Genomic DNA, 22,026 nt, shown 5'->3' with positions numbered 1-22,026 from the left:
AGAGCTTACTTTGGGGCCCAGTCAGTCAATGTGAAGACCTTAGTTTTAGTTTTTACTCTGAGTGAAATACAAAGGATCAGAGGGTTTTGACAAAGGAGTGGCATAATCTGACTCCTGTTTTTTCCTAAATTTTTTAATGGAAAATTTCAAACATACAAAAAAGTCCAAAGAATTGTACTGTGACTTTTATTTCTTAGAAATCACTGTGGCTGCTCTATTGGTTGAAAGGTTCAAGGGCTGAAGGAGGGAGACCAGTTAGTAGGAGACTTTTGCAGTAATCCAGGAGAGAGATCTTGGTGGCTAGTTCCCAGAATGGGGTGGAGAGGTGGAGAGGGGAAGAAGTGGTCAGATTCAAGAGATACTCCATACTGTGTGGCAGGCACTGTTCAAAACATTTCACAAACATTTATTATAACAGCCCTCTGAGAGACATAAGACTGTCACCTCCATTTTATGGGTGATACCCAGGAGACGTTTAGCAATTTTCTTAAGATAACACAGCTGTTAAGTGGCTAAACCAGAATTTGAACCTAGGCAGTCTGGTTCCAACATTTCTGTTGCATTCGATATGAGAGAAAGAGAGTAATTAAAGGTAACTCTAGGGTTTTTGGCTTGAGCAACTGGAAGGATGGATTTACTGCTAACTGAGATGGGCATGGCTAGGGAAGAATACTTACATTTTGGAGAGATGTTTTGGATGTGTTAGTCTGAGATGCCCATCAGACATCTAAGTTGAGATATTGTGTAGTTGAACATAGGAGACTGTAACTGAGTTGAGAGTTGTGGGCTAAGTATGTACATTTCGGAATCATCGGTGTCCAGAAAATGTTTAAAGCTATGAGGAGAGATCACTTTTTTAGGCAGTGATTATAGAGAAAAGAAGAGGTCCAAGGATTAACCTCTAGAACACACAAGTATTCAGAGATCAGGAAAATGAAGAGAGATCCACATAGGAATGGCTAGTGAGGTAAAGCAGACTCTGCTGTCCTAGAAAACAAGTGAAGAAAATGTTTCAAGGAAGAGGGAGTGAGCAGCTGGGTGGAGTGCTGCTGATAGATCAGATAAGAGAACTAAGAACTGAATATTGGGTTTAGAACTGTGGAGATCACTGATGCTCTTGATGTACAGCTTTGGTGGAGGGACAGGAGCAAAAGCCTAATTCATGTGGATACAACAGAAAAGAAATAGAAGGGAAACTGAGAAAGGAAATAGACACACCTTTTTCCAATTTTACTATAAAAGAAAGCAGAGAAGGGATCCAGTGGATTGCTCTGGCTGGAGTCACCAGTGATCTTGTCATAATCAACTGAATGTCCTCAGTCTTTATCTTAATGACCATCAATATTTAGCACTTTACCACTCCTTACTTTCTTTTTTTAAAATAGACTTTATTTTTTAGAGCAGTTTTAGGTTCACAGCAGAATTGAGTGGAAAGTATAGAAGGTTCCCATATAGCCTCTATCCCCACACACTCATAGCCTCCCCCATTATCAAGATATCCTGCACCTAAGTAGAACACTTGTTATAATGCAATCCATCAACCTACATTGACATGTCATTATCATGCAAAGTCCATAGTTTACATTAGGGCTCACTCTTGGTGTTGTACATCCTATGGGCTTGGACATATATATAATGACATGTATACACCAATATAGTATCATCATACAGAGCAGTTTCACTGCCCTAAAAATTCTCTGTGCTTATGCATCCCTCCCTCCCCCCAACCTCTGGCAACCACTGATCCTTTTACTGTCTCCATAGTTTTGCCTTTTCCAGAACGTCATATAGTTGGATTCATACCGTGTGTAGCCTTTTCAGATTGGCTTCTTTCACTTAGTAATATGCATATAGGGTTCCTCTATGTCTTTTCATAGCTTGATAGCTCATTTCTTTTTAATGCTGAATAATATTCCATTGTCCGATGTACCATAGTTTGTTTATCCCTTATCCATAACCCAGTGATGGACATCTTGGTTGCTTCCGAGTTTTGGCAATTATGAATTAAGCTGCTATAAACATCTATGTGCAAGTTTTTGTGTAGCATAAGTTTTCAGCTCATTTGAGTAAATATCAAAGAGAGTGATTGCTGGATTGTGTGGTAACAACATATTTTATTTTGTAAGAAACCACCGAACTGTCTTCCAAAGTGACTGTACCATTTTGCACTCCCACCAGCAATGGAGGAGAGTTCCTGTTGCTCTACATCCTCGCCAGCATTTGGTGTTGTCAGTGGTTTGGATGCTTGTCATTCTAGTAGGTGTATAGTGGTATCTCATTTTAATTTGCAATTCCCTAATGACGTCTGGTGATGAACATCTTTTCATATGTATATTTACCATCTGTATGTCTTCTTTGGTGATGTGTTCTCTCCAAGTGTTTTGCCAATTTTTTAACTAAGTTGTTTGTTTTCTGATTGTTGAGTCACTTCTTACTTTTTGAAACACTTTTTTCTCATTGCTTCTCAGACACCACATTTCTCCGGTTTTCCTTCTGTCTCTCTGGGTGCACCTTCTCAGTCTTCTCTGCCAGCTTTCTCTCTCCGTTCATCCTTTACGTCTTTTCATCTTTACGCCATCTTTCAGAGCCATCTGATTTACTGCTACGGCTTCAGTGATTACTGTCATGCTCAGTCCCCACTTAACTCTCAGTGAGCTCTCTGGCCCAGACCCCTCCTCTGGAGTGAAGGGCCATAGAACCAATCATTTGCTACCGATGGTTTCACTTTCATGTCTTAAATTTACATCAATGGAAACATTTTCAAAACTGAGCTTAACTCCCCCTTCCCTAGATTTGCTCTCCTCTGTGTTCCCTTTCCTAGTGAATGGCGTCACCTCCTGACCAAGGCGAAAGCTAGCCTTGATTCCTCCTTCTCTCTCATCATCGCCACAGCCAGTCAATTATCAGATTCTGTAGATTCAACACTCCATTCCTACAGCCACTTCCGTAGTGGCTCTTGCCTAGATTAAATAATAATCAACTAAATGGATTCCTGGCTCCAGTCTAGTCCCTCTCTAATCCATTCTCCACACTGCTGCATGAGTAATCTTTCCAAAACACAAATATAAAAACAAAACACACACAAATCTGATCATATCGTTTTCAGCTTAAAACGTTTCAGTGGGTTACCATTGCCGCTAGGCTAAAGTTCTCTCCGTCAGAGTGGCTAGCACACTGACTCAGCCATTTGTGACCATGACTATAGCAAAAAAGGCATTTTATACTGTGACCTAAAACATATATATACATACAACTGAACAATTTTTTCTTAAGAAAGCAAAACTTGCCTTTACTATGTGCTGTACCCTCCAATATATTTTATTCTATTACATTAAAAAATACTGATTATAACTTATTAAATTGATCTCGTGACTGCTGTTTGAAAAACAATGGCAGAGAAATACCTTTATGACCTGGCTCCTGCCTGTCTCTTCAGCCCTCGTTCCCATTCTGCAACTAGTCACCCTGACTTTCTCATAGTTTCCTGAACAAGAAAGATTCCTTGGAGCAGTTCCCCCTGCCTGGAATGCTTCTCCTCCTCTTCCTCCCCCACTCCACCCACTCCTGGATTCTAGAATAAGAAATTAGACGTGATAGAAAGAAGAATCTAGATAATTTCTACCATCTTCAGGTCTCCTGGCTTTGTTTTATCATGGGACTTAGCAGACTTTTTATTGTAGTTCTTTCGTTGTATGTCCTCCACACCAGACTGTGAGCTTATAGAAAGCAGAGACAAAACATGTGTTTTTCACAGTTGTCTATAGTCTAGCAGAGTATCTGGCTTGTAGTAGGACTTAGTAAATACTAAGTAGGTAGTAAATACAATCCTTCTTAAAACCCTCCAGTGGCTTTCACTTACACTTAGAATAAAATTCAAAAGGTCGTTATTATTATGGCCTACAAGGCACGACTGTGATTGGCTGCCCTCTCTAATCTTATTCCCTACCACTCGTCACCTTACGTTATGAACTCCAGTCACAGAGGCATCCTTGCTGTTTCTCAGACCTGCCGAGCACACACATGTCCCCGTTCCCTCAAATATTCACATGGCTTGCTTCCTCACCTCACTTGGGGTTTTTGCTTAAATGTCCCCTCAGAGAGGCCTTTCCTGACCCCTCCCAACATCCTCTTTCCATAACTCTGCTTCATTTTTTTTCATGGCACTTACGCTACCTGACATGATTTGTTTATTGTGTCCCCACCCCCCATCCCCACGGCCTCTTGATTATGATAAGGTTTTGTTTTTGTTCACACTGTATTCCCACAGCTTAGGACAATGCGTGGGTCCTAGTAGGCACTCAGTAAATATTTGTTCAATGAATAAATGAGTGCATGCATGTGTTTGTGAAAATGCTAACTACCAAAACCCCTTCAGAGTACACACTTGGATTTAAATAATAATATCAATAACAGTAATCTATATTTCTTCAAGGCTTTCCGTTTACAAAGTATTTCCTACACTCGATCTAATTTGAGCTACATAACTGTACTCTGGAATTGGTATTGACACATTATTTTATCATTTTTCCAATGAAGTCTAAGAAGCTGAAGTTTAAAGAAGTTAGTTGACTTGCCTAAAGCCACACAGGTAATAAATGACTAAGTCAGTACTCAGATTCAGTGTTTGTTCTGCTAGACCACACTGTTGCGAAGAAAGAGCAAGATAAACAAACCACTTCCTCTGCTTTTCCAGTGTCCACACTATTTCCTGTGAGCAACTTGGATCCGCTCTATCCTCCTCCCCCACGTCCTGGCATCATGGCAAAAGATTTGTACTCAAGCCTTAGCAGAGCTGGCTTCAGGGAGTGGATGCTGGTAAAACAGCTAACCATACTGTCAACCACATTGTCCATTAGAGCTTAGAAATAAACTCTATGACATTTTAACTTCTAAGGAAGAGCTAATATTTGTAATATCATATAAGTTAACATGAAGGTTTAACGGCTCTCAGAATGCCAACATAATTATTCTAAATATGGTCACTTTTTAATCTCAGTCAAGTAATTCCCTAGGTAGGAATAAAAATTTTTGTAAAATTAAGTACAGAAAATGAGAAACAACCCAATCTAGGAGATGAGTAGGCAGTTACTATGTTACCAGTATGATCTCTCTCGCCCTCAGGGACATACTTGTGCTTGGCCTTGCCTACCATCATAGCGCCGAATCCCAAGGCCCCTCAGAGAATGCCACCAAAAGGATACAGCATAGGAGAAAATGAAGTCATAAAGTTGTTTAGTCTTTTCTTAGCTTAGACATTCTTCAAGTACTGTAAATTTTCAGGTTTATCTCAAGGAAACCTAGAGTCTGTCCCTGAGTTCTTTTTCTGCTTACACCTCTAGTTTCTGGGCACACTTCCACCTCACTACACGTAGAGTTAATTCTTTACCTGGAGGCTGAAGCCGGCACCTTTCCCGCCTGTCAGGTCTACAATTACTATATGATAGAAGAGACAGTGGTTGAGGGAAGTCCTTAAGAACAAGATCCTTTCTTTTCCTAAGCTGTTGTCATAGAATTGAGCTGAGTTTATCCACTTTTCTGCCAAAAGGATCTAGAAACTCCAGCAGAGCTGGTATAATTTTCTGAATTAGCACTTGGGAGACAAAGTGGGGAAGGTCCCATCGTCTAACTTCTTCTAGCCAAGTTGAATTCCAGAGTATCTACAGCTGTGTGGGAGGCCATGCTGTACAAATGGATACAGTTAGTTAAAAAATTCCAAGTGTCTCTTTGTTGTCAGTAATGTGCGGAATGAAGTTTCCTCACAGTTAGTGGATATTTCTATGCCTGGTCTTGTTTGTTTGATAGAAGCTTCCCTTCGTGGTCATCCTAAGATGTACTAAAGACATACTTTCAAGTTGGAATGACAATATTGTAAATTTAAAAGAGGATTTATTTGAAGACTGAATCGATTTTATACCACTTTGTTTTATAATTCTGTCTTCCTCCACTCTCCCCTAGAAAAGCCTCTTGATATCAGAACTGTGTTTTGTACATCATCATCTTCCATAAAATCTAACAGCGCCTGGTATGGTATAAACATTCAGAGAACATTTTTTTTTTTTAAGATTTTATTTATTTTTCCTTTTTCTCCCCAAAGACCCCCGGTACATAGTTGTATGTTCTTCGTTGTGGGTCCTTCTAGTTGTGGCATGTGGGACACCGCCTCAGCGTGGTTTGACGAGCAGTGCCATGTCCGTGCCCAGGATTCGAACCAACGAAACACTGGGCTACCTGCAGCGGAGCGCACAAACTTAACCACTCGGCCACGGGGCCAGCCCCTCAGAGAACGTGTTTTAAGGAGAAACCGAATCATTACCATTTACCTATTGAATCTTAAATCAGACTCCAGTGTTTTATTATTAAAGTGAAAGGTAACTCACTGGTGATCTGAATTATTAATTGGTTTTATGTACTTTTGTTATGTAGGTTATTACGTAGGTGACCAGGTCAAGTTGCTTCTAGTTTTAAAAGGTTTTGGTCTACTATAGAGTTGGCTCTCTATGTCTCAAGTAAAACAAGTTTGGTTCAGACAGTGTTTTTGCATTAAATTTACCAGAGCATCCCAGAGAGCGGTTAGGTAAAACCCTGAGCCTAAATTATAGAAGGATTACAAGCTGAAACTTGCAATTTTTTGAAGCTGTTGCGGAAGACGAGACCTGCCTGACCACAAGTATTAGCTGATGCTCTTTCTGCTTTCCTCTCCTGCTGAGGACAGCCAACAACTGAAATTTTTGGAGCATCAAACTCATTCACTATCAATGTGTTTTGTAAAACCGTCCTAAAGCCTGCTTTGCCTTACTCAGCAGTTGCGCCACCTGCTAGCACGTGGAGTAAGATCAGCCATTTATTTAGCTGAAGGAGAATTAATTTACAGTGAAAAACTGCGGTGACGGCAAGTGTGTAGAGATCTCTTGTGGACAATCTTTTTGAGTCCTTATTGATTAGACTTCATTGTGACTTAATTAATTGTAATACTGCATCAGCATTTTATCACTGGGAATGCAAAACCCAGGCTTACATAATGCTTCTGACGGAGACTGTGCTGTGCAGCTACTGCCTGAAAGCTTCTACTTAGACGCAAACAACTCTACCCTGATCGGCTTATTCATCGAGAACCACACAGAGCGCTTTGTTTAGAGGGAAGGGGACGGGAGATTAAAGTGGCTCACCTGTCAGTCTCCAGACGCTGAGGGGCTCAGCGTCCTCAGACCAGTCCTCTCATACCTTTTTGAGGCATATTCCACCACAAGGGAGAAAAATGTGTGTGGTGCTTTTGTGTTAGTGAATGCAGAAATCACAGATGATGTCAAGAAAGAGGCTAGATCTACTGCAGAGTGAAGCAGGCCTCTCCTACCCATCTCCATGATTTTATCTAATATAATAGAAAACCAGGGGCCGGCCCAGTGGTGCAGTGGTTAAGTCCACACGTTCCACTTCGGCAGCCCAGGGTTTGCTGGTTCAGATCCTGGGTGTGGATGTGGCACTGCTTGGCAAGCCATGCTGTGGCAGGCGTCCCACATATAAAGTAGAAGAAGACGGGCACGGATGTTAGCTCAGGGCCAGTCTTCCTCACCAAAAAGAGGAGGATTGGCAGCTGATGTTAGCTCAGGGCTAATCTTCCTCAAAAAAAGAAAAAAAAAATGAAAACCAGTGGGTAAGTATTGGTACTGCCTTACTTATTACCCTTCTTAAACAAACTGTCTCCTAGTTGATGGCAACCCTGTAGAGGAAAATAGAGAAAGGGAGGGAGTTAAGTGGAAGGACTCCAGAGATTTGCATAATAACTCACATTTATTAAACATTTTCTACATACCAACACTCTTGCATTAACTTATTTAATGTTCACAACTACCCTGTGAGGTGGGCTACCACTGTCATTTGATAGACAAGAAAACTGAGGCATGGTAAGGTTGAGTAACGTACCCCAAATCACAGCTGGGAAGTGGCAGAGCTGAGATTTGAACCCTGGCAGTCTGGCTTCAGAAACCATCGAACTGTTGTCTTTGGTTGTATTTTAATTCTCAGTAAATGTGTATCTGCCAAGTTATTCCAAGTATCAAGAGAGTCCTGGAATAGATATCTTTGTCCATCTGGATTACTTACTGAAAAAAGAGTTAGTAACAAGTGCGTCGTATTGGACTCTGGAGTAAAACTGAGCCAGAATTTCGTTCTACGATAATGATTGATGTTAGGGCTTAAAAATATTTGAATAATGGCATAATAGTATAAGCAACAAATTTTTATAAATGTGAACTGCAAATTGGGCAGCCTCTAGTAGTATAACAGTGTAGCAAGCCAGGGTCTTTTCGAGGTCGGGGCCAGAGGTCAGTGTTAGCATCCCCAGCCCTTAAGCCAGTATCTCCTAATTTCTGAATCTTAGTTCTGGCAGCCTCACAACTTGCTAGAAAAACTATTGAAAATAAGGAAAATTCAAGAAATAGGTGTTCTTTTGCAAATAAATGGAGGCAAATGGGTCAAACACTTGATTTCTCTCAGTCAATTTCAGGTTGATAAACTCTTAAGACCAAAGAGAAAAGAGCCTCTCAGCAGAAGTTTATTGATTCCTAATAGAAGCTCTTTTCTCAGCTCCATCTTTATTTTCCAGAGTGTTCCAAGCCATCTATCTTCCTTTGGCCTCTGTGTTCAACCACTGAAAGTTTGCCACAGTATTTAGTTATAAGGAATTTGATTTCTATTTCAGAATATTCTGATGATAATTTGCAGAAACCGGTGGTGTTGGAATTTATTAATGTATTAAATTTTGTTTCCTTTTTGGATTTTGAGATTTGAGAAATATAGAACCCTCTTTGGTTTTTTTAGGGGATTGGGGCTTGGTGAGGATGATTGGCCCTGAGCTAACACCTGTTGCCAATTTTCCTCTTCTTACTTGAGGAAGATTCACCCTGAGCTAACATCTGTACCAGTCTTCCTCTATTTTGTATGTGAGATGCTACCACAGCATGGCTTGACGAGCAGTGTGTAGGTCTATGCCTAAGATCTGAACCCACAAAACCTGGGCCGCTGAAGTGGAACATGCAAACTTAACCGCTACACCACTGGGCCAGCCCCTAGAGCCCGCTTTGAAATTTTAATTGCTCTGGAGAATTAAACATTATTAAGAAGTTTGTTAAAATTATTGAAAATAAAAACTCTTGGGCTAAGTGCTTTGGAATTACCTTTGGACACACCTTGTGTTGACTGGAAAGAGCACATGAGAAACCAGACCATACCCCTCCTCCAGGCACCTGTAAGAAACATGAATTTGCTGGGTAATTGCTTCTTCCTTGCATTCTTCCCATGCCTCCTGGCACACAGACGTCTTCTGTTTCCACCAGCTCAAAGCAGTTTTATGTGGTCAGAAAGAATCCATGACTCAATTTCTTTTAGACCACTCCTCTGCCCGCAGAGCTGAAAATGATTGCTTTGCCTGTTCCACACTTTGGCATCACATGAAAAGTTTGAGAGACAGTTGGCATTCCCTCCATCCTAGGATCGGCCTGATGAATCTGACAATCCAGTGCCCTAAATTTCTGTCTACCCCTTCCCCTTGGCTATGATTCCTTGATTGGGGAAGCCTGTTGTTTCTAACCTACCGTCACAGTCTTCATCACCATGCAACAGCCGGAGTATGTGAACCAAGTTCACTTTTCTGTAGTGTGTTTAATCCTCACCATTATGTCCCTGCCTTCTCAATTCATCTTAATCCAATTTGCTGTTCCCCCTTAACATTGTTTTCCAGGTAGTTCATAGCCTTCTGACCATGAACTTACCCAGCCCATTTTTTATTAACTTGGCCTGTAGGTGACTCGAATGTTGGAACCTGTGGAGATTACTTTGCATTTGATCTGACAGAAGAGGAAATGAAATTGATTTGAGTTTTTATTAAGATATACTGGCTACTACCTAAAACATCAATAGTTAATTTATTTCAGGTACTCTATGGGTTAAGAACACTGGCTTTGGAGTAAAACTGGCCAGAATTTGGATCCTGCTTTGCCTCTTATTTGGTCAGGTTTCTTAACTTCTCTGATTGTAATTTTTTTATCCATAAAGTAGGTTGATGTGTGAATTAAATGCTTAAATTAAATTAACTTAAAGCGTTTAGCACTTTGCCTAGCATGTACGTGCTCAATGAATATGTTATTATTATTAAATTATATTTTTGAATGAAGTGCTCTATTAATCTTTCACACCCTCCTTCCCTGTGTTGTCTTTTACTGTTTTCTGTGTTTCTTTCTCTCACTATCTTAACATGCTAAGGATATGTTATTAATACTTTCAGTTGGCTCCACAGGGTTTGTGGAGAAGACTTATCTGCCTGGAGTTGTTTTGGTTTGTTGTATCATAACCTTGATGCTATAGCTATACCCACATGCCAATGTCTCCTCAAGTGGTAATCTCATTTACAGATTATTCTGTATAACCTCAGAAAAGATCAGTGAGTAAGTACGTCCTGTGTGATACGGAGAACTCTAAAGCTACACGGGGAAACTGGAAATCATCTGATCCGGCTCTTGCTGGATATTAGGTGTTATCATAGGCACTGGGGATACACAGCTCCATGAGACACTTGAGACACAGTCCCTGTGCTTAAAGGACTCTCAGTCTTTCTCACTCCTAATGCTGGGAGCCCTTTGAAAGACATCTCAAATGTCAGCCTCTGATTAAAGATTTCTAGTGACAATGAATGCACTATTTCACAGGACAAATCATTTCCTTTCACAGTTACATGGTTTTTAGAGTTGGAGGGGACCTGGAGTTCATCCCATCCAGTTACTTTCTGGACCTAACTCTTCAAGTGAAATCTTACTCAGAACATTAATCTATAAAATGGATAAAATTGCTGTGCTCCAGGTGTGGCCCTGCCCACTTGACTGCCCCCTCTCACTTCTCTAAGGGGCCCCTCCTCAGATCCCTAGGACCCTGATCCGGTAATCTGGATCAACTCTAGTAATTAGAAAGGTTTTTCCTAAATTGAACTTGTTACTTCCTAATTACTCCAAATTCAGGCCCCTGGAGCAGCACAGTATAAATCTGCCTTGTCTTCTTTAGAAAAACCTTTCAGATACTTGAAGAACACCCAGCATACCTTTCCTGCCTAGCCTTCTCTTCTCCAAGATACATCAGCCTCATTGCCTTTAACCTGACTTTAGGTGGCATGTTTTCAAAGTTTTAGTCAGGAAACTCTTACATTATTCTGTTCCTTCTTCCAGCCTGGAAGCTGGAGACAGAGCTTCTGTTAACTCTTGGTTGACTTCGAAGTTGGTTTTTCATTCCCCTTCCCCATCCCTTACTGTTTCCCCTGGGCTGAATGCGTTAACCTCTTAGAGAAAGCTGTTTATTATCAAGGTCAAAAAAGAAGAAAGACGTTAAAGACCTGGCCTTCTTAGATGGAATTACACTGGCAGTCTCCACTGAATTCCCATTTTAGGACACTGCTCATGCAGCAGCTCTCTCTCCAGTCGTCTAGATGCCTGTCCGCGCTCCAGGGCAGGGCTCGCTGCGCATCCTCTCGTTAACATTCTGCCGGCATATCAAGTTTCATGGGCCCACAGTGATTTTCACTGCAGAGACCGCTTGGCGTCTTGCACGGCGCGGATGAAAGCGGCCTGTGAAGGGAAGCCGCTCCTCTGGCACACACGAGCAGAGCAGCAGATTCCTGCATTGCCCAAGTGCTTCAGTTTCAGTCAGTATCAAAGGCTGTGTCTGCCTTTTGGGAAGGAATAAGTGATGGGCCCACTTTAGACATTAAAATAGAGTATTTCTTGGCATCTGGAAAAGTTGATGTTTTGTACCCTTTGATCTGAGGCCCTGTCTTCTTTCCACTCATTTTAATTGACTGTCCTGTGGTTAATTGTGTTATTAGGTTTGGGAGCATTTATTCCCTTCATTTTCACTGTCTTTCCATATTTCATGTAGAATAGTGCATTCAGACCTAGGTTGAATTTAATTTCATGAACTATATGGCACTTAGGAAGTATCGTTGATGATAATACTCTGGCTTTCTGCATTTTGTTGTGTTTTACCATCTGTGCAACATATGAAAAGTGTTAGCTTTCTGTTCCTTTGCATGCTGGCTATTATCTAAGGCACACAAGATAAAAAGCTCTTGTCCTTTAGGTGTTGCCACTGCAGCCAGGAGTTCTTAACGTGGGGCCCGTAGCCATCTAGGGAAGCTATGACATGCTGTTGGGACTCATTGAACAGACTAAAATTATATGCAAATTTTTGTGTATAAATTCTTGTTCATGTTTTTCTGGAGATTTTTCAGGGCATCTGAAACCAAATAATGATTAAGGATGACTGAACAGAGGTTTCAAGATCTTGAAATTGAATTAGATACATCTTTTAATCAGGACTTATTATGGTGATGTTGATTTTTTTGTTTGTTTTTAAGACAATTGCTTTGAAAATTCTGTTGTAAAGCAACCCTGTAACTGAGCGTCATTCTGCCTTGGTCATCTGGTTCAAGGCTAATGTGGTTACCTTTTAGGCACTAAATTCTATATGGAAACCAAAAGAAAACAGAAGAGTGCCATCTAGAGGTCTTAACAATTTCACAACTTTCAAATCAGGCCCAGGCTTTCTCCCTACATGGGGGTCTTTAGTTTGAGTGACTTTCTAGATTAAGAACATTTTTTTCCTCTCAAGTAATTGCAGACCATAAAGGTGTGTGTCAATATTTATAATCCATACAGATGCTACAGTTGTGGGGTCTAGCCTTGCTACTGTGGGAACATAATTTTAATAAAGGCTTAATGTTGTAGGTGGCTTTTACTCTATTTTGTAGAGATATGGGAACTACAGGCTTTAAGAGCCACATTGCATTTGAATATACTTTTAATCATCAAGAACAAATTTATGCCTACTATAAAATCATTTTGAAATAGGGACTTTGCTGTATGTTCTCTTAAAGTTAGAATAAATTAAAAATTGAGTAATTTGTCCTAATTACTCTTGGTATTCCTTTCAAGATGATGATATAGAATGGTGTTTGCCAAATGATGCAGAAATTGTGGGATTGCAGAGTTGAATTCACTCTGGAAAATAGATCAAACAGAATATATATCCCATGAAGACGTATAAAGGGTCGGCAGGAGCGTAGCTCTCAAGTCCCCGCTCTGCCGTTACTGTGCAGTGTTGAGTATGTTAACTTTCTTCTTTTATAAGTGTGGCTAATAATAGTATCTCATTTAGGGTTGTTGTGAAGATTAAATGAAATAGTTGGTAAGCACAGTGCCTTATATATAAAAGGTCTTTTAAAATTAGCAATAATTTATTGTTGTTGTTTTTTTTAAGATTTTATTTTTTTTTCCTTTTTCTCCCCAAAGCCCCCCAGTACATAGTTGTATATTCTTCGTTGTGGGTGCTTCTAGTTGTGGCATGTGGGACACTGCCTCAGCGTGGTTTGATGAGCAGTGCCATGTCCGCGCCCAGGATTCGAACCGACAAACACTGGGCCGCCTGCAGCGGAGCGTGCGAACTTAACCACTCGGCCACGGGGCCAGCCCCTATTGTTATTGTTATTATCACTGACCAGTTTTATTTTCAGGACAACTGTAATAAAAGCGAAACAGACTACTTTTAAAACCTGTATCTTATAGAGAATTTTATAGTTTAAAAAGCATTTTCACAAATAAAATTTTGTTTGATTAGAGTTTCAGTAAATATTTATTCATATATTCAGTAGCTATTTATTCAGCTCCCATTAGGTGTAATAACCATCTTTGGTGTTGGAGGTTTGGTACTAAAAACAGTGGTAAGAACGACATGGACCTTACGTTGGGGGAGTTAGACAATAAACAAGTAAATAAACAAGACTTCACAAAGAAGTCTTAGTGTGAAGAAAATCAGCGTGATGTAATAGACAGTGACTGGGGGCCTACTTTAGATTGATTTACAGGGAGGAACTTTCTGAAGAAATGGCATTTAAGCTCTTTCCCAGATAACAAGATGCCAGCCACGTGAGGGTCCAAGGAGCAACTGTTCCAGCTAAAGGAACAGCAAGTGTAAAGGCCATTGTTTGGGAGCGTGTTATGCATGTGCACAGACTAGAAAGAATGCCAGTGTGGCTGGAGCTCAGTGAGCCAAAGAGAGTGTGGAAGGCGATGAGGTCAGAGACGGAGGCACGGGCGTATAGGCCCAGGACTTTGGAATGTATTCTGTAGATTATAGGAAGAGATTGGAAAGTCGTAGGCAAAGTAGTGCTATGCTCAGATTTTTGTTTTAGAAATATCCCCTCTGCTCCTCTCTGGAGAATAGACTGTAAAGGAGCAAGAGTGGTGGCAGAAAGACCAGGGAAGAGATTTTGCAGTAGTGTAAGCAAAGAGTTGATGGTGGTGTGGATGAAGTGTTGGATTAATGGTTCAGGAGCTTGGATCCTGCCCACAGCTCTGTGCAGCACGGAGGCAGTAGAGCATGTGGTTAGGAGCACCAGCTGAAGAGCCAGGCTGTCTGGTTTGATATCTGACTTACCATGTGACCTTGGACAAGTTTCTTGACTTCTCTGTGCCTAATTTTTACCATCTCTAAAATGGCATTGATGATTGTACCTTCCTCCTAGGATTGCTGTGAGGGTTAAATGAGAGAATGATCATTTGTAAAGTGCTCTGAAGAGTATCTGTTCATACTGCGGTTGTCATCCTCATCACCACTTTCATCACAAGTGCTACTCCCACATTACCCGCAATACCCCCAGTTTACAGATGAGAAAACTTAGAAATAGAGGGTGATTTCGGAATCAGAATATAGGTTTCTCAGGCCGGCCCAGTGGTGCAGCGGTTATGTCCACACGTTCCGCTTTGGCAGCTCAGGGTTCACTGTTTTGGATCCCAGGTGCAGACATGGCACCGCTTGGCACGCGTGCTGTGGTAGGCATCCCACATATAAAGTAGAGGAAGATGGGCATGGATGTTAGCTCAGGGCCAGTCTTCCTCAGCAAAAAGAGGAGGATTGGCAGCAGTTAGCTCAGGGCTAATCTTCCTCAAAAAAAAAAAAAGAATGTAGGTTTCTCGATTGTGAATGCATTGTTTTTTCTGCTATATAATACATAGTATGAGCTCCCAGAGAAAAATATCTATTGATCTGAATCTGTGTAGCTTGGAGCCCAGTTGTATGCACCTGTTAATGTTTAAACAACATTGAGAAAATGATAAATAAGGCTAGCAGAGTCCCAGTGTGTGGTAGGGAGGCATCCTGTGCCTGTGCCTTTCTCCCCGACACCTTGGACAATCAGAAGTTTAAATTCTGACTTTTGAAGAGAGCTTTTGGACACTTAAGCCAAAAGCATTAGTACGCACATGGTAATACATATAGGAGGACAGAACTGAATATTTTGAGAACCTTGTAAGATACTGAATCTCTTTAGAGGACATTCAGTTCTTCATTAACTGTATTAAATGGGGCCATACATAATGTAAATAAATGAAATCCATGGCTTATTCCTAGACCGTTTCTGGTCAGACTTTTAGTGAAGGTATTAACCCAACTACCAGGTTTGAATTTCACTTTTCTTCACCTCTTTCTACCTTTGCCCAGTCCCTACTGGAATAAGCAATGACATAGGTAAGGAGCAAGGAGCAAGAGAGACAAACTAGAAGCAAGGAGCTTGAAAATCTGCCTGCTCACTTTGCCTCCAGTTCCTCAGCCCCAGCGGCGCCTCCCTCTCAGAGGTTGAAGGCAGGCTCTTTGTCTGTTGCAGAGTGTGAGCACTTGATCCGCCACATGCTGGTGTTAGACCCGAACAAGCGCCTCTCTATGGAGCAGATCTGCAAGCACAAGTGGATGAAGCTAGGGGACACCGATCCCAACTTTGACAGGGTGAGCTGGGCACCACTTTCCTCAGGGGACTCCGCTCAGAGCTACTGCAGTCTCTTTTGCACAAGATCGTAATCAGGCCGGGACCTGAAAACACTCGGAACAGACTGATGTGTAATACTAAAGCAGCCAGTGAAGTAAGCACGAGGGAATTGTAAAACCAGCTGAGTTGTTGGAGAATAGGGATACCAGTTCCCTACCACTTGTCCCCAAATCATAGTCCCTTCTTGGCTTTTGAGAAAGTACAGCCCACAATTCTGCAGCTCACCCACCGTGGGGATGTCTCCTTCTTCTTGTCTTAGTGTGCTCAGTTCAATGGCTCCTGTGGCATACCTTTGTTTAAACCGTTATGTCCATCCCAGGTACCCCAAGGAGCTCAGGAAAATGGGGATCTTGTCTGCTGACAGCTAAGTACCTGGGACTGTCTTGCTTAGGCTTTATCTGAGGCCAAAAATATCCCAAGCTAGAGGCCATGGAACAGCTTGTTCATTATATATGATATGCCATGTAGACGTGGTTAATGAGGGGTTTGGTAGCTTGCCTTTTTTTATGTTACAGTTAATAGCTGAATGCCAACAACTAAAGGAAGAAAGACAAATGGACCCCCTGAATGAGGATGTCCTCCTAGCCATGGAGGACATGGGACTGGACAAAGAGCGGACACTACAGGTATCTCTCAAGGAGTAGAGAACAAAGTGAGGTGTAGCCATTCTCCCCCTCTGTCCTGCCTTCTCTGTTTTTTCTCCTCCCTGGGAAGTTGGATCTTTCTGTTTTCCTCCTGTTCTTCCTCTGCCCCTCTCTGCCCTTGGAAAGAAGGTGTTTTGGTCTTCTGATGTTACTATTGAAAGGGTTTTGGTCATTGACATACCACTTCACCAGGGTTTTTCACTCTTTTCTCTCTCGGTAGTCGTTAAGATCAGATGCCTATGATCACTATAGTGCAATCTATAGCCTGCTGTGTGATCGACATAAGAGACACAAAACCCTGCGTGTCGGAGCACCTCCTAGCATGCCCCGAGCCATGGCCTTTCAAGCCCCGGTCAGTATCCAGGTGGGTAATGACTCTGGTGACCTGATTCAGGACAGTAACACTGGGGGCTGGCGGGGTGAGAAGTGTTACCCATTGCTTACCAACGCTAAGTCGGGAGAGAGCTTCTTGTTCTTCCTCACCTCTGTCCCCTCGCATCTGTCATCTTTTCCTTTGTCTGAGGTCAAGCAAAGATCTGAACCTTCTTTGACAGAGAGGATGGAAGGGTATTTCAGTACTTGGGATGGGCAACAATAGTTACTTTTTTTCTAAGAAACAGCAAATCATTGAAAGAAACTGTCCTCTATAAAGAATACTTCCTCGTTGTAGTGTCTCAGTGCAGAGGGACCAAAGAGTCAGAGGTAGAAACATATAGACTAGTGATCAAGAATACTTTGGAAGACTATCATTATTTCCCTCTAGTTTTTAAGGTGTGTCTATATGCGTATGTACTCCTTTCCAGGCCGAACAGGCTGGTACCACGATGAACATCAGTGTTCCCCAGGTGCAGCTGATCAACCCAGAGAACCAAATTGTGGAGGCAAGTAGCAGCCTCTGATAGTTGTCAGCTGAAACCGCTTTCTTTCCCATAGCCTTGCTTCCTTTCCTTACTTCTTATTTCGAATTTGATTGTTTCCCTCCACCTCAGCCGGATGGAGCAGTGAACTTGGACAGTGATGAGGGTGAAGAGCCTTCCCCTGAAGCGTTGGTCCGCTATTTGTCAATGAGGAGGCACACAGTGGGTGTGGCTGACCCACGGTGAGTATCTGGCCAACAGCCCTTATAACACCAGGGCAAAGAATCCCCACCTGACTTTGAGTTCCTACCGTGGCAATTTTTCCTACTTCATTGTGTCTCCTAGATGAGACCTAATCCAGTGGGCAAGACATATTTTTAACCCAGTTCAGGGTTCCTGGTAGATCAGACTTGATTTGACTAAAGAATTACAGAGCTGTCCCTAATGGATGGCGGGCCAATAGCCACCATCAGCCAATCGGTGAAGCATGGTAGCATCTTTGCCCACAAAGATTGAGGTCTTCTGATCTAAGTTATATGAAAGTACCCCTTAATTTTCTGTGTTTGACAGCTTTTAAAGATGTTGTTTGCCACATGTTCTTTTTTTTTTAATTGAGGTAACATTGGTTTATAACCATTGTATAAAAACTTCGGGTGTGCATCATTATATTTCTATTTCTGTGTAGATTACCTCATGTTCACCACCCAAAGACTAATTACAATCCATCACCATACACATTTCCACATGTTCTAATGCAAAACTCATCTAGAAGGTGAGGGCAAATTATATGATGTAATTTATATATGTTAAAAATTAAATTAAGTGAACAAGAGTCCAAAAACACTCAGGATAAGTAGCAGTTTCCCAAAGTGTTTTCCCCAAACAGCCCTTCAGAATGTTCCCTGATGCTCTCACACTGGAGAAAGGTTCTGAAGGCCAGCTCTCTCCGTTTTTGTTCTACATTTGAAGACTCTTGACATTAAAAACAGCCTTACCAATTTTCTGGATATTTCCCTGACTGAGTAGGGAAGAGAAGGTTGTGGCAAGAGTTCTCTTGAAAGTCAACTAGGGGCAAAGCTAGTTTTCTTATAAATACCTCTTTTCTCTGAGGGATTTCCAAAAACGCCTCCCGGGCCTGCTGATTTGCTGGCTTTATGTTCTAGTTCTCAGCCCACGATCTAACAGGCAATAAGGGACCATTCTGGCTCCAAAGACTGTGTCAGCTGCAAAGGGGTGGAGTCCTGTGTCGCTCTGTTAGTGGAAGATCTCTTTATTTTAAAGTATGCTGTGAACCCTACTGTTGGAGCACGACAGCCCTGTGTATCCCCTCCTTATCTGGCCTAGCAGCACCAACAGAAGTAATTGCATTCTTTCCCTGGGGAATCAGTTGCTACTTCAGGCAGCCATTGTTTTAATGGATGGCCTGTGTCCTCTAAAACTTGCTATTCACCTCCAGGCTTTGAAAACCTGAACTGGACTGGAGCCAGTGTTTCCTCTTGGCTCAGAGCTGTTGGTTTTTCTTGAGTGGTCAGTGAAGAACAGCGATCCCTAGTCCGAAATAGTATAATGGCAGAGAGCCAGATTTCACACACTACGCTTCCACTTGCTTTGGGATCTTAGAGAGAAATACAAATGTAGGAGGAAAGTAAAAAAAACCTAAATTGTACTGAACTTATCAGTTTCATCAGTTTGAGGATATAAGCACTTTGGAGTAAGAATATTAACCAGACTTCTCTGTCGTCCTGTTTCCTATCAGCACGGAAGTTATGGAAGACCTGCAGAAGCTCCTACCTGGCTTTCCTGGAGTCAGCCCGCAGGCCCCGTTCCTGCAGGTGGCCCCTAACATGAACTTCATGCACAACCTGTTGCCCATGCAAAATTTGCAACCAACTGGGCAGCTTGAGTACAAGGTATCTGGATGTGGGAGAGGGCTTGCCTCAGAGGAAACACATTTGAGCTTCCTTTGAGAGACTGTGAGGGACCTTCCCCAGGACTTAAGGAGGTCCGTATAGGGCAGCGTGATTTCACTTGTATAGCGGCTAGGGTGAGAGGGAAGACTTCACTAGCGTATATCACAACCAAAGGATCCCTTAATTTCAGTAGATTAGAGAACTGCTGTTTTCTCTCTTCCTTTTCCCCCCAACTCACCAGTCCATCCTTCCCGCTCTGCTCCTGACAGGAGCAGTCCCTGTTACAGCCGCCCACCCTACAGCTGCTGAATGGAATGGGCCCCCTTGGCCGGAGGGCATCAGATGGAGGAGCCAACATCCAGCTACATGCCCAGCAGCTGCTGAAGCGCCCACGGGGACCCTCTCCTCTTGTCACCATGACACCAGTGAGTAGCAGCACAGAGCCCAAATTATTATTTTTTTTTTTAAGATTTTATTTTTTTCATTTTTCTCCCCAAAGCCCCCCGGTACATAGTTGTATATTCTTCGTTGTGGGTCCTTCTAGTTGTGGCATGTGGGACACTGCCTCAGCGTGGTTTGTTGAGCAGTGCCATGTCCACGCCCAGGATTTGAACCAACGAAACACTGGGCCGCCTGCAGCGGAGCGCGCGAACTTAACCACTCGGCCATGGGGCCAGCCCCAAGCCCAAATTACTTTTTCAGAGGCTTTTGATCAAGAGGTTGTAGGCCTAGGCTTGGAAACCCAGGGTCTCCAACCTAAGTGTCTGAATTTCCTTTCTCTAAGCTTATGATGCATAATGTGTTCCCATTTTCTTCAGGCTAGTAGAATTTTCTGGTCTTAACTTTTGGCTGACTTCTTTACTTAACCAAATAATTTCTACACTAAAGCCTGCTCCTGGAGAGCTTCATCTTCGGTGGGCCCCTTACAGACACCCTCGTTAAGTACAGCTGTAGTCCTCCCGGCGCTGAGGCGGAGGAGTGGGAGCCCAGCTCCTAGCCTTCTCCCAGATAGCTTTTCCCTGCTGGAGGGCAGTGGAATCTAACAGTTTTCTCTGGAATTAATTGCTTTTTTAGACTGGTTTCCCAAATTACCTTCTCACCAACACTTTGTCTGTTGATTAACCCTACCGCACATTTCTGGTGTAACCTGGATTACTTGATTATTTGGCTTTCACAAGCTCTAACCTAGTCAGTTGGTGTCTCTCAGTCCCATCTTTTTTATATGACAATCACATTCAAAGATTCTTTTCCTCCCCTGGGTTCTGTTTATTTCTGGTTGTTTTCCTGTCGTAGGTAAATTCCTTCATTCAATCAGTCAGTCAGTCAGTGAATCTCATAGCACCATGAGATTGGGTACTAATGATATCCATAGCCCTCACTAGGTGTTTCAGGGCAGTCCTCTTAACGTATCTCTAGTTGAGGACTCTTTTTTCCCTTTCAATCCATCATCGATTAATACAATAAAAGTGAATTATTAGAGAAATGAAATTTTTAAGACATATGAAATACATGGCTAAATGTTTTATTCAATTCAACAGGCAAAATTTCTCTGTTAAACTGCTATAAAAATTTCTAAAAGCTTATTCTCTATTTCTGTACTTAACCTTATCAGGAGTTGGTAACAAAAGTTTGTGGACTGGTACAGGTCCATGGGCCACACTTTCAGTAACACTGCTGCCAGGAAAAGGAAAGAGTTAGAGTCATGGTTCTTGGCCTCACCGAGCTTATAATATGGGAAGACAGGATCAACAGACGTGAGGTATTGGAATAATAGTAAAAAACTGTATGTGGTGAAGTGCCAGAGTGAGCACCATGGCCTGGTAGGTGGCAGAGGCATTCAGGGAAGGGCAGGGTCAGTGTCCTTATAAAAGATCAGGAAGAGCTTTCTGGGAGGTGGAGTGACTTATTTTGTCCACTGTAACTGTTTTTGCCAAGGTTACCGACAAGCCTTTGTTGATAAATCCAGTGGGCATTTTTAATCTTTATCTTTCTGAACCTCCCAACTGTATTAGTCACTGTTGGCTGTTCTTCTCCTTGAAATATTGTCTTCCTTTGGCCCCTGTGATACCACATTCTCCTTGTTTTTGTCCTGTCTTTCCTTTTCGGGTTCCCTTCTGCTTGTTCCTTGAAGTTGGTGAAACCTGGAATTTAACTTAGGCCCTATTTCCATCTCATTTTACATGCTCTCTCTGGATGATCTTGTCCACTCCCGTAGTTCAATGACCAGGTGATTCTGCAGCCCAGAAGGCTCTTCTGAGTTCCATACTTCTGTATATGATTGCCTACTGCACAGATTTAGTTGGTTATCCTAAAAGTACTCACAATTTTCATTTGACATGTCCCAGAATGAATTTATCCTGACACTATGAAACCTATTTTTCCTCCTGGGTTACAGTGAATGGCACTGTCATTCTCCTAGTTACACAAGCTAGGAATGTGGATTTTATCTTTAACTCTTCCCTCTCCCTATTTCCTATATCAAATCAGCTATCCATTGCTTGTGAAGTAAATATTTTCCTTCTGTCTATCTCCACTGCCCTTTCCTTAACTCAGGCCACTGTCATCCTTTGCCTAGATGAATACAATGGCCCCCTAATGGCTTCCTTGCTTCCAGGCCTGTCTCCCAGTGCCTGCCACCAGCCCTTTCCACACTGCAACTAAAGCAAGCTAGCTTTCTAAAATATAAATCTTGTAACATCGTGTCCAAGCTTAAAATCCTCTAGGGAGTCACTTTGGTGGCCCGGGGTTTGCTGGTTCAG

At 42.2% G+C, this 22,026-nt stretch overlaps 1 protein-coding gene across 12 annotated transcripts in view; it reads left to right on the top strand.

Annotated features, from left to right (window-relative positions):
- SIK3 (SIK family kinase 3) overlaps positions 1–22,026 on the top strand; it is a 241,511-nt gene that overhangs the window by 192,784 nt on the left and 26,701 nt on the right. For 6 of the 12 annotated variants that reach the window (XM_023644875.2, XM_023644873.2, XM_023644874.2 and 3 more), the window contains exons 7-13: positions 15,698–15,816; positions 16,372–16,482; positions 16,721–16,864; positions 17,304–17,381; positions 17,490–17,599; positions 19,114–19,267; positions 19,537–19,692. In XM_023644875.2, coding sequence (XP_023500643.1) covers positions 15,698–15,816; positions 16,372–16,482; positions 16,721–16,864; positions 17,304–17,381; positions 17,490–17,599; positions 19,114–19,267; positions 19,537–19,692 — 872 coding nt within the window. The remainder of the gene's footprint in view (positions 1–15,697; positions 15,817–16,371; positions 16,483–16,720; positions 16,865–17,303; positions 17,382–17,489; positions 17,600–19,113; positions 19,268–19,536; positions 19,693–22,026) is intronic. The other 6 variants (XM_070273654.1, XM_070273652.1, XM_070273653.1 and 3 more) reach the window with 2 other exon arrangements.

The sequence above is a fragment of the Equus caballus genome, chromosome 7 (genome assembly GCF_041296265.1).
Source record: "Equus caballus isolate H_3958 breed thoroughbred chromosome 7, TB-T2T, whole genome shotgun sequence".
In the NCBI taxonomy this organism is placed as follows: domain Eukaryota; kingdom Metazoa; phylum Chordata; class Mammalia; order Perissodactyla; family Equidae; genus Equus; species Equus caballus.
This window is presented reverse-complemented; position numbering and strand designations above follow the sequence as displayed.